This window comes from Cynocephalus volans, chromosome 16, assembly GCF_027409185.1.
Source record: "Cynocephalus volans isolate mCynVol1 chromosome 16, mCynVol1.pri, whole genome shotgun sequence".
Lineage (NCBI taxonomy): Eukaryota > Metazoa > Chordata > Mammalia > Dermoptera > Cynocephalidae > Cynocephalus > Cynocephalus volans.
Window position 1 is genome coordinate 28,473,850 of NC_084475.1, and position 12,377 is coordinate 28,486,226.

The 12,377-nt window shown below is 42.2% G+C and overlaps 1 protein-coding gene across 1 annotated transcript in view; it reads left to right on the forward strand.

The window, feature by feature from the left end:
• DAPK1 (death associated protein kinase 1) overlaps positions 1-12,377 on the forward strand; it is a 179,092-nt gene that overhangs the window by 85,119 nt on the left and 81,596 nt on the right. Inside the window, exon 3 of the mRNA XM_063080466.1 lies at positions 6,939-7,160. Coding sequence (XP_062936536.1) covers positions 6,939-7,160 — 222 coding nt within the window. The remainder of the gene's footprint in view (positions 1-6,938; positions 7,161-12,377) is intronic.

Consider the following 12,377-nt stretch of genomic DNA (forward strand, 5'->3'; position numbering starts at 1 on the left):
TTTATTTTTTTTGCTCAGCATTGCTTTGGCTATGCGTGGTCTTTTATTGTTCCATATAAATGTCTGGATAGTTCTTTCCATTTCTGAGAAAAATGTCTTTGGAATTTTGATGGGGATTGCATTGAATTTGTATATCACTTTGGGTAGTATGGACATTTTCACTATGTTGATTCTTCCAATCCAAGAGCATGGAATATCTTTCCATCTTCTTGTATCCTCTCTAATTTCTCTCAGCAGTGGCTTGTAGTTCTCATTATAGAGATTTTTCACCTCCTTGGTTAACTCAATTCCTAAGTATTTTATTTTTTTGGTGGCTATTGTAAATGGGCAGGCTTTCTTGATTTCTCATTCTGCATGTTCACTATTGGAGAAAAGAAATGCTACTGATTTCTGTGTGTTGATTTTGTATCCTGCTACTGTGCTGAAATCATTTATCAATTCCAACAGTTTTTTTTTTTTTTTTTTTTTTTTTGATTTGGTGAACCAATAATAGATTTATTTTTTTTTTTATTTTATTTTTTTTTTTTAATTTTATTTTGTCGATATACATTGTAGCTGATTAATGCTCCCCATCACCAAAACCTCCCTCCCTTCTCCCTCCCCCCCTCCCCCCCTACAATGTCCTTTCTGTTTGCTTGTTGTATCAACTTCAAATAATTGTGGTTGTTATATCTTCTTCCCTCCCCACCCCGATTTGTGTGTGTGTGTGTGTGTGTATGTGTGTGTGTGAATTTATATATTAATGTTTAGCTCCCTCCAAGAAGTGAGAACATGTGGTATTTCTCTTTCTGTGCCTGACTTGTTTCACTTAATATAATTCTCTCAAGGTCCATCCATGTTGTTGCAAATGGCAGTATTTCATTCGTTTTTATAGCTGAGTAGTATTCCATTGTGTAGATGTACCACATTTTCCGTATCCACTCATCTGATGATGGGCATTTGGGCTGGTTCCAACTCTTGGCTATTGTAAAGAGTGCTGCGATGAACATTGGGGAACAGGTATACCTTCGACTTGATGATTTCCATTCCTCTGTGTATATTCCCAACAGTGGGATGGCTGGGTCATATGGTAGATCTATTTGCAATTGTTTAAGGAACCTCCATACCATTTTCCATAGAGGCTGCACCATTTTGCAGTCCCACCAACAATGTATGAGAGTTCCTTTTTCTCCGCAGCCTCGCCAGCATTTATCGTTCACAGTCTTTTGGATTTTAGCCATCCTAACTGGGGTTAGATGGTATCTCAATGTGGTTTTGATTTGCATTTCCCGGATGCTGAGTGATGTTGAGCATTTTTTCATATGTCTGTTGGCCATTTGGATATCTTCCTTAGAGAAATGCCTACTTAGCTCTTTTGCCCATTTTTTAATTGGGTTGCTTGTTTTCTTCTTGTAAAGTTGTTTAAGTTCCTTATATATTCTGGATATTAATCCTTTGTCAGATGTATATTTTGCAAATATTTTCTCCCACTCTGTTGGTTGTCTTTTAACTCTTTTAATTGTTTCTTTTGCTGTGCAGAAGCTTTTTAGTTTGATATAATCCCATTTGTTTATTTTTCCTTTGGTTGCCCGTGCTTTTGGGGTCGTATTCATGAAGTCTGTGCCCAGTCCTATTTCCTGAAGTGTTTCTCCTATGTTTTCTTTAAGAAGTTTTATTGTCTCAGGGTGTATATTTAAATCCTTAATCCATTTTGAGTTGATTTTAGTATACGGCGAGAGGTATGGATCTAGTTTCATTCTCCTGCATATCGATATCCAGTTATCCCAGCACCACTTGCTGAAGAGGCAGTCCCTTCCCCAGTGAATAGGCTTGGTGCCTTTGTCAAAGATCAGATGGCAGTAAGTGTGTGGGTTGATTTCTGGATTCTCTATTCTATTCCATTGGTCAGTGTGTCTGTTTTTATGCCAGTACCATACTGTTTTGGTTATTATAGCTTTGTAGTATAGCTTAAAGTCAGGTAGTGTTATGCCTCCAGCTTTATTTTTTTTGCTGAGCATTGCTTTGGCTATTCGTGGTCTTTTATTGTTCCATATAAATGTCTGAATAGTTTTTTCCATTTCTGAGAAAAATGTCTTTGGAATTTTGATGGGGATTGCATTGAATTTGTATATCACTTTGGGTAGTATGGACATTTTCACTATGTTGATTCTTCCAATCCAAGAGCATGGAATATCTTTCCATCTTCTTGTATCCTCTCTAATTTCTCTCAGCAGTGGCTTGTAGTTCTCATTATAGAGATTTTTCACCTCCTTGGTTAACTCAATTCCTAAGTATTTTATTTTTTTGGTGGCTATTGTAAATGGGCAGGCTTTCTTGATTTCTCATTCTGCATGTTCACTATTGGAGAAAAGAAATGCTACTGATTTCTGTGTGTTGATTTTGTATCCTGCTACTGTGCTGAAATCATTTATCAATTCCAACAGTTTTTTTGTAGAGGTTTTAGGCTGTTCGATATATAGGATCATGTCATCTGCAAACAGGGACAGTTTGACTTCATCTTTTCCAATCTGGATGCCTTTATTTCCTTCTCTTCTCTGATTGCTCTGGCTAGTACTTCCAACACTATGTTGAATAGGAGTGGTGAGAGTGGGCATCCTTGTCTAGTTCCTGTTCTTAAAGGAAAAGCTTTCAGCTTTTCCCCATTCAGGATGATATTGGCAGTGGGTTTATCATATATGGCTTTAATTATGTTGAGATAATTTCCCTCTATACCTAACTTATAGAGGGTCTTTGTCATGAATGAGTGCTGAACTTTATCAAATGCTTTTTCAGCATCTATAAAGATGATCATATGGTCCTTGTGTTTGAGTTTATTAATATGGTGTATCACATTTATTGATTTGCGTATGTTGAACCAACCTTGCATCCCTGGGATGAATCCCACTTGATCGTGATGAATAATTTTTCGTATGTGTTGCTGTATTCTGTTTGCTAGTATTTTAGTGAGGATTTTTGCATCTATATTCATCAAGGATATCGGCCTGTAGTTTTCTTTTTTGGTTATATCTTTACCTGGTTTTGGTATCAGGATGATGTTTGCTTCATAGAATGAGTTTGGGAGATTTGCGTCTGTTTCAATCTTTTGGAATAGTTTGTAAAGAATCGGTGTCAATTCCTCTTTGAATGTTTGGTAAAATTCTGTTGTGAATCCATCTGGTCCTGGGCTTTTCTTTGTTGGGAGCCTTCTGATAACAGCTTCAGTCTCCTTTATTGTTATTGGTCTGTTCAAATTTTCTACGTCTTCACGGTTCAGTTTTGGGAGCTTGTGTGTGTCCAGAAATTTATCCATTTCCTCCAGATTTTCAAATTTGTTGTCGTATAGTTGTTTATAGTAGTCTCGAATGATTCCTTGTATTTCAGATGAATCAGTTGTAATATCGCCTTTTTCATTTCTAATTTTTGTTATTTGAGTCTTCTCTCTTCTTTTTTTTGTTAGCCATGCTAATGGTTTGTCAATTTTATTTATCTTTTCAAAAAACCAACTTTTTGATTCATTGATCTTTTGAATTGTTTTTTGGTTTTCAATTTCATTCAGTTCTGCTGTGATCTTAATGATTTCTTTCCGTCTGCTAACTTTAGGTTTGGATTGTTCTTGTTTTTCTAGTTCTTTAAGGTGAAGTGTTAGGTTGTTCACTTGCCATCTTTCCATTCTTCTGAGGTGAGCATTTAATGCAATAAATTTCCCCCTTAATACTGCTTTGGCAGTATCCCACAGGTTTTGGTATGATGTATCATTGTTTTCATTAATTTCAATAAATTTTTTGATTTCCTGCTTGATTTCTTCTTGGACCCATATGTCATTAAGTAGAATGCTGTTTAATTTCCATGTGTTTGTATAGTTTCCAGAGTTTCGTTTGTTATTAATTTCTAGTTTTAATCCATTGTGGTCTGAGAAGATACATGGGATAATTGCAATTTTTTTGAATTTATTGAGACTTGATTTGTGACCTAATATGTGATCTATCCTGGAGAATGATCCATGTGCTGATGAGAAGAATGAATATTCTGAGATGGTTGGGTGGAATGTTCTGTAGATATCTGCCAATTCCAATTGGTCTAGAGTCTTGTTTAGATCTTGTGTTTCTCTACTGATTCTTTGCCTAGATGATCTGTCTAATATTGACAGTGGGGTGTTCAGGTCCCCTGCTATTATGGTATTAATGTCTGTTTCCTTCTTTAGGTCTAATAGAGTTTGTTTTATAAATCTGGCTGCTCCAACATTGGGTGCGTACATATTTATGATTGTTATGTCTTCTTGATGGATCAGTCCTTTTATCATTAAGTAGTGTCCCTCATTGTCTCTTTTTATGGTTTTTAGTTTAAAGTCTATTTTGTCAGATATAAGAATAGCTACTCCAGCTCGTTTTTCTTTTCTGTTTGCATGGTAAATCTTTTTCCATCCTTTCACTCTTAGTCTGTGTGAATCTTTATGGGTGAGGTGGGTCTCTTGTAGGCAGCATATAGTTGGGTCCTGCTTTTTGATCCAGTCAGCCAGTCTGTGTCTTTTAACTGGGGAATTTAAGCCTTTTACATTAAGAGTTGTTATTGAAAGGTGTTGATTTATTCCTAGCATTTTATTGGTTGTTTGGTTGTCTTAGGTGTCTTTTGTTCCTTGCTTTCTGATTTACTGTTTGGTTTCTTTGTTTGTTGGTTCCTTAGGTTGTAGATAGTGTTTTTTTGGTTTTGTATTTTAAAGCACCGTAACTCAAACCGCAGAGTCTGCCTTGAGTTGTTGGCCCTGAGAACTTGCTAAAGGGGCCCAGACCCTGGGAGCATGGGGTGCTTTTTGGTTGGCTGTCCTGGGCCAGGCCTCTCCACCTGGGCCCCTTGAGTGTGCCCCAGGGGACCCTGTCCCATAGGAGGAGGCAACAGGAGCCCCCTTCACTGGACTCTCCGGGGCAGTAGGTAAATGTGTTTTATATTCAGGCTGTTTCCCTCTTCTCTCCACACGCCCTATCTCTGCTCCACTCCAGCCCACAAGAGAGAAACCAGAGAAATGGGAAAATGCTTGTAATAAAAGTTGTAACACAGATTCCATGACTCCTTAAGGTAGCGAGTTTACGGGCAGTCGGTGTTAGCGTTCCAGTGTGGTTTATTCTTCAGCTTCTCTGCTATCCTGCTGCAGGGGAAAGATGGTACTAATAACCTGTCATGCTAAACATTTGATGCTGCTATAAAAATAATTCTTCACTATGTGTTTTTCCCACTGGTCTCCTGCTGCTTCAGTAAATGAGTAATGTTTTAAAGTATCCATTCCTTAACATCAAAATATTATCCTTAATTTGATTTTCTCTCCACCTTCTGTCCTCAAGCAAGGAGAGTAAAGCCAGCTAAAAATAACCGTGCTTATTCCTTACATAGTCGTTCTTCAGCAGGTGCCAGAAAGGTAAGATCCTCGGGCACCAGCATCAGTAAAGGGGGGTCTTTCCATTGTGATTCACTGACTTGCAGAAGAGCCTCCTCACCTGTCAGGATCTCACCCACTTACTGCCCACACCTTAATATTTTGTGTTAGGCTCTGTCATTATACTCTTTTGTATAAGGGAAGGATGTTCTGGTTATATACAGTGGTATTTAGGATGCTTTCTTCTGTGAGCAATACAAACTGGCTTTAGCAGTAAAGGGAATTTATTGGCTCACTGAAAAATCCTGAGGCGGATGGCTTCAGGCTGGGGTTGATCCAGTTACTCCAGTGTGTTCCCACAGACTTGGTTTCTTTCCTTCTACTGCTCTGTCTCTGCAGTGGTTGTCTTCAAACCTCGAGTGGCTCCCCTCATAACCCCAGGATGGCTGACAGCAGCTTTCATGGTTATATAGCTCAGTGTTCACCTCCAGAAGGGAAAAGAATCTGAGAGAGTCTTTGTCTCCGCATTGTCTGAGAGGTCTTACTGAGGTCTTGTGCCTGTCGTTGGAGCCAGGAGAATGCAGTAGTCCCCTCTCGTCTGTGGTCTCACTTTCTGAGGTTTCAGTTACTTGTGGTTCAAAACTATTACAGTTTTTGAGAGAGACCATTCACATAACTTTTATTACAGTGCATTGTTATAATTGTTCTATTTTATTATTATTTGTTTTAATCTCTTGCTGTTCTTAATTTACAAATTAAACTTTCCAAAAAAAACATAGTGTATGTAGAATTTGGTGCTATCCAGAGTTTCAGGCATTCATTGGGGATCTTGGAAACGTATCTCCCGTGGATAAGGGGGCTACTGTATGATGCACTGATTGGCTTAGCCTAGGCCACACGGTCCATATTTATTATAGTGGGGGGTGGAGTCAGCTTCTCTAGAACCACAAAGATCCCTAGATAAAGGCATTGTTGGGAAGGCAAGAGAGATAATGCTGGAGAACAGCCAACAAATATCTAGTACAGACGGCTTAGCAGGTCTTCAGTTGTGAACAAAATAACATAGGTTTTTTTGTTCTGGGTGTATCAATTGATAAATATTGGTACTAGAAATATGTCATTGAAGGCGGGGCCCTACATATTTTTCTACCAATTTCCTGATCTTGATCCCTTCTTTTCCTAGCTCTTGGGCTAGGCATTCAGGAAAAGAGCTTGTCGGGAGTGAGGTCAGATCAGAGAGCTCCTTCCTGCTGTCCCATGATCTGAAATGGGAGGAAAGGAGGAGAGTACAGAGGTGTAGACATTATTACCCCTGTCCCAGGATCTGAAATGGGAGGAAAGGAGGAGAGTATAGAGGTGTAGACATTATTACCCGTTCAATAAAATATAGCTTAAGAAAAGAATTTTTATTTCGTGCAGCATTACTCTAAAAAATAGCCTTAGTAAAACTGAACTACAATAAGAAATATTCCCCCCCAACTCGTTCATTTCCCGCAATCTGAGCTCTCCTATTCACGATTCTTTTGTCCCCACATCCTCCCTCACATCCTGGTTTTTCGTGGACAATAAAGAATATTCCATCTTCACTTTTTAGTGGACAGTTTGCAGTCGTGAAGAAATGCCGTGAGAAAAGCACTGGTCTACAGTACGCCGCCAAGTTCATCAAGAAAAGGAGGACCAAATCCAGCCGGCGGGGCGTGAGCCGCGAGGACATCGAGCGAGAGGTCAGCATCCTGAAGGAGATCCAGCACCCCAATGTCATCACCCTGCACGAGGTTTACGAGAGCAAGACGGACGTCATTCTGATCTTGGAACTGTGAGTGCCGCCTGTGTGGGCTGGGGAGACGGGGCGTGGGGGCAGCACGTGCGGCCCAGTCAGCCCATGGCTTCCGTCCCCTGGGGCCTCGCCAGGTGCCCAACCTGAGACCTCGCTGCAGTTATGTAGCATGAATTCTGAAGCACGGCTTCCATGACTGTGGTTCCACCTCATTTGCAAGAGGGTCACCAAATCCTGGGGTTCAGTGCCACCTGGGGTTCGTCAGACACATGTCCTGCAGTCCTCTCGATCTAGTTCTGTCCTCCGTCTGTTTTCTCCCTCTCTTGCTCTGTTCTCTCTCTCTCTCCTCCCCTCTCCCATTCCTCCTTCCTCTATCTTACCTTCACTCACCCCGTTTTTAACTCATGGAACCGTCAAGTCTGATTATATGAATGGGGAATTGACCCAGAGTCACTCGGATGTGATGATAGGACTTGGTTTTGAAGCGTGTTGCTGGTTTCTCAGGCAAGGCCTGCCCGTGGGATGTTGTGTTGGGAAACTAGTTTCAGCGCATCGTTCTGCGGTGTTTCTAGTCTCCACCCCCTGTCCCCTCCTGTCCCTGGCTTCCCGCCTGAGTGTGCTGCACAGGACCCCACCCCTTGTGACCAAGGGTGCAAAGGGGGCTCTGTCTCTGGACGTTTTGGATGGAGGCAGGGACTTTGGTGTCCTGAGTGAGGAGGAGTAGATGGAGCTGCAGAAGGTTCTCTGACAAACCAGTCCTGGGTGGTTCTAGTGATGACAGCCGGGGGCTCTTGCGTTCAGATTTGCCCTCTGCCAGCCCCTCAGCCCTGCTTCTCTGCAGATCTCTCAGGGGTAAGAAGAGGTGATTTTTAAGACCAGAGGAGAAGGAAGCAGAGGAGGTTTGCAGAGCGGCCAGCCCACCCTGGTGTCACAGTGCAGGGACCCGGGCTCTGCAGTCACCCATGTCTGCACGTCCCAGAGTTTCTGGTCTCATTACTGGGATTTGGGCACATTCCTTTGTGGGTCTCAGCTACAAATTTCTTACCTATAAAATGGGGTTAATAATACCTACCTCAAAAGGATTTGGGGGAGATAAATGAGATGATAATTTTAAAATGTCTAGCACGGTGGTGGCTCATAGATGTGTTTACTGCATGTTTCCTTCCTTCCTTCCTTTAGACCAGGAGTTCTCATTTTTAGGCTGGATCATTCGTGGTTCTGGTGGATGTCCTGCGCAGTATAGAAAGTTTAGCAGCATCTCCGGCCTCCACCCACCGGATGCTGCTAGCAGCCCTCTCGCCACCCTCACCCAGTTATGACAACAAAAATGTGTCCAGATGTTGTCATATGTTCCCTGGGGGCAAAATCTGCCCCCCTTCCCGCCCCAACCCTGGCTTTTTAAAAGGAAAAGCCGGGCTTTAAAAGGCAGAGGATTAAGGACCTGCTTAGGGTACAGCAGAGGAAAAGTGACAATCATGGTGTAATCCCCACCGTGGCTTTATGTGGCTTCTGGGAGGCCAAAGGCTATGATACAGATGGGGACCGGGAACCAGGCAGAACTGAGATCAAAATCCAGGACAAATCCTCCTGTCTTAAAGCCTAAATTTCCTCCCTTATGGTTTTGTCATGAGAGACTGTGAACACAAAGTGCCTGCAAGAAAAAATGTTACAGTCACAGCTGTTTTGCCTTCTCAAAGAACTGCCAGGTTGTGCCCAGTGGCTCAGGAGTGTCATTTGCCCTCTCTTCATACCACAATATTTGGACAATGCCTGCGAGTCAGTGCCCTTCTGGTGCCCGCTGCACGTGTGTATTCTGGACTCAACTTCTGTCGACCAACCCCATTTCAGATATTTCCCATTAGGTGCATTTACCCTGCGTGTAGATCGGGTAGCACACAGTTATATTTTACCATTTGATTTAAAAAAATTTTTTCTTTATCATGCAGTTAATGTGATGTTGGAGGAGGGTTGTGTAATTCTATGAAAGTTAACGTGTGGATCACGTAACCAATCAAATCAGGACACGGAACACTTTTCATACCCCAAATACGCCAACACCCCTTATACTATCCCTTTATAGTCACACCCTCCCTCCACCCCTTAACCCCAGGCAACCACTGAGCTGGTCTTTATCACTGCTGTTTTGTCTTTTCGAAAATGTTGTGTAAATAGGGTTGTACAGCACATAACCTTTTGCGACTGGCTTCTTTAACTGAGCATAATGCTCTTGAGGCTGGTGCACGAATAAATGGTTCCTCTTTATTGCTGAGTAGTATTCCATCGTATGGATGCTTGTTTATCAGCTCACCCACTGAAGGGCATTCGAGTTGTTTCTGGCATGTTGTGATCATGAATAAAGCTGCTATATAATCATTCACATACAGACTTGTGTGTGAACATAAGTTCTCATTTCTCTTGGGTAAATATCTAGGAGTGGGATTGCTGGGTCATGTGGTGAGTGTGTGTTTAACTTTATGAAAAACTGCCATACTGTTTTCTAAAGTGGCTGTGCCACTGGACAGCCTCTCCAGCAGTGAATGACAGTTCCAGTGGCTCCACCAGCACTTGGCAGTGCCAGTAGTTTTTTAAAAATTGTCAGCATGTTAGTGGGTGCACGGTGGCGTCCAGCTTTACATTGTTAACTGTGTGATGATCTGGAATAGAAGTTGAGCAAGCCCATCAGGAGCAGGTGTTGGATGGGAGTGGGCAGGAGGGGTCTTAGGAGACGGCCAGTTCCTCCCAGGGTTAGACACATCCCTGGTTATTTGCTCTTTGCAAATCCCACATTTCCTACAAGCTGATTGGCTTGTTCCTGCACCCACCAGGCATGTGGGGGGTTGTGATGGTTACTTTTATATGTCAGCTGGGCCTTGGGCTGCCCAGATATTTGGCCAAACATTATTCTAGGTGTGTATGAAAGAGATCAACGTTTAAATTGGTAGATATATATATATATATATATATATATATATCCTGTTGGTTCTGTTTCTCTGGAGAACCCCAGCTAATACATTGGTACTGAGTATCAAGGAAGGAAAGTGCATCCTCGTTTTTATCTCAGAAGCCTGTCCCATTTTACATGTATTAACATTGCCACAAAGAGGTGTTTCTTAAATCTTTAATAAATATTAAAAATATAAAGTCTGTCCAGGAGAAACACTCACCTTTGCCTTTGAGAAACTTATCATCTTTCTAAATTCTAGTAGCTTTAAAAGAAGCTTTAGTCACTGGTGACAGATTCCATCTCCTCTTTTCTTTCTTAAGAATTCCGAGGTACCGTGGTGGTTAAAGAGAGAGTGAAAATTAGGAACTAGTTAGAAAATAACCCTGGGATGTAATAGTGGCTATTTGTCTGAGCCCTCTGGTTTTGTAAACTTTAAGCAGATATATTTTTTAGATTTATCACTTTGGGATGAACTCCATGGCAAGTCAGACTTCCTCTGAGGCTCACTGATGAAGCATGTTGGAACCTTGTGCCTGTCTTCGTGTGTGTGTGTCTGTGTGCGTGTGCGTGTGTGCGTGCGTGCGTGTGTGTGTGAGAGAGAGAGAGAGAGAGAGAGAGTTCTCTCCCCTCCCAGCTCCTTACCACTGAGATAAAGATCCCAAACTACCATTCTCCTTGATATTTCACAAACCATGCCCATACCCAGTGGCCTGAAAAGGTATCTTTTCCGTCCTTTGTGTAGAAACTATTTGGTGACTGTGTTGAAGGCACAGTGGTCAAATCCTAGTCCAGAATCTGCCCTTTAAAATTTTTGCAAGCCTGAAAGTAGCTGTAAAGCAATGACTTTTTCCCTACTTGCTTCCATGGAAAATAATCTTTTCACAGCAGATCTGCTATTGTGGCTCAGCACAGCATATACACGAAGGAGGCACACGTGATGTCTTAAAATCACGAATTTATGTCCTCCACGTGCCACTATTCCCTAATGAAGTTGTGCCGATACAGAAGTCTCTTCCCACTGTGTTACTGTTCACTCGTGTGTCGTCGCACGGGTGAGCTACTACAAAACTTTGATCTTCAGTGCTTGAGTCAGTTCATACCTTGCCTTGTTACCTAGTGAAGAGTGAAGGCAAACTCACATAACTTAAAGTCAGTGCTGTTTTTAAGTGTGTGGCAGTGTTCATCAGAGGCACTGGCTTCTAGCGCACCATTCCTAAACTCGCTGCCCAGACATAGATAAGTATTTTGGTCTGTGTATAGTGATGCATTTTTCTCTCTCGCTCTCGTCTTCCCAACCGTGGTTCAAACCCAAATACTCTTAGGGGCTAGGCAGGCAGTGTAAGTGAATGTGGTTGGTTTCCATGAAGTCTCGGTGCCAGGGAGGCACCAGGGAGTGGTGGAGACTGTGGCTAACTGGAGTCTACATGCCCCGCCTCAGAGGGATAGTCACGAATCAGTCAAGTGCTGCCATGTGGGATTTTTCCAAGAAAAGTCTATAATCTAGGTTTTTGATGTGGGTAATTGGTTCATAGTATTCAGGAGCAGACAAAATAAAGCATATCGGAAGCCCACATGTGGCCTGCACAGATTTCCATATTCTAGCCTGTTTTATGTAAGTGGTAAGTATTAGTTGATTGCTGCTATAGAAGAAGCAATGTGAGATAAATACAGTCAGAGACTGCCCCCAAATGCCACTGATTCTGTTGGAAGGGCAGGGTGCACACTTAGTATTATAAAATGATTTTTTTAAAAGGTACAATATGATTTAAAACAGTGATTCTCCAACTTTAGTGTGCATCAGAATCTTCTGAAGACTTGTTAAAATACAGACTTTTTGGCCGCACTTCTAGAGTTTTGGATTCAGCAGGTCTGCAGTGGGCCCAAGAATTTGCATTTTTGACACATTCCCAGGTGATTCTGCTGTTGGTGGTCTGGGGTTCACCTTCTGAGAAGCTGTTAGACTTTGAATTGTGCCCCCAGGAAGATATGTTAAAGTCTTCGCCTCTGCTACCTCAGAAGGTGACCTTATTTAGAAATAGGGTTGTTTCGGATGTAGCTAGTTAAGATGAGGTCATGCTGGAGTAAAATGGGACCCTAGTCTGATAAGACTGTGCCCTTCTAAGAAGGCCACGTGAGACAGAGACACAGGAGACGCCCTGTGCAGACAGAAGATTGGAGTGGTGTATTGATAAGCCAAGGAACGCCTGGGCCCACCAGAAACTAGGAGAGGGGCATGGAACAGATTCTCCCCCAGAGCCCTCAGAAAGGAGCCAACCGGGCCACCACCTTGGTTTTGGACTGCTGGCCTCCAG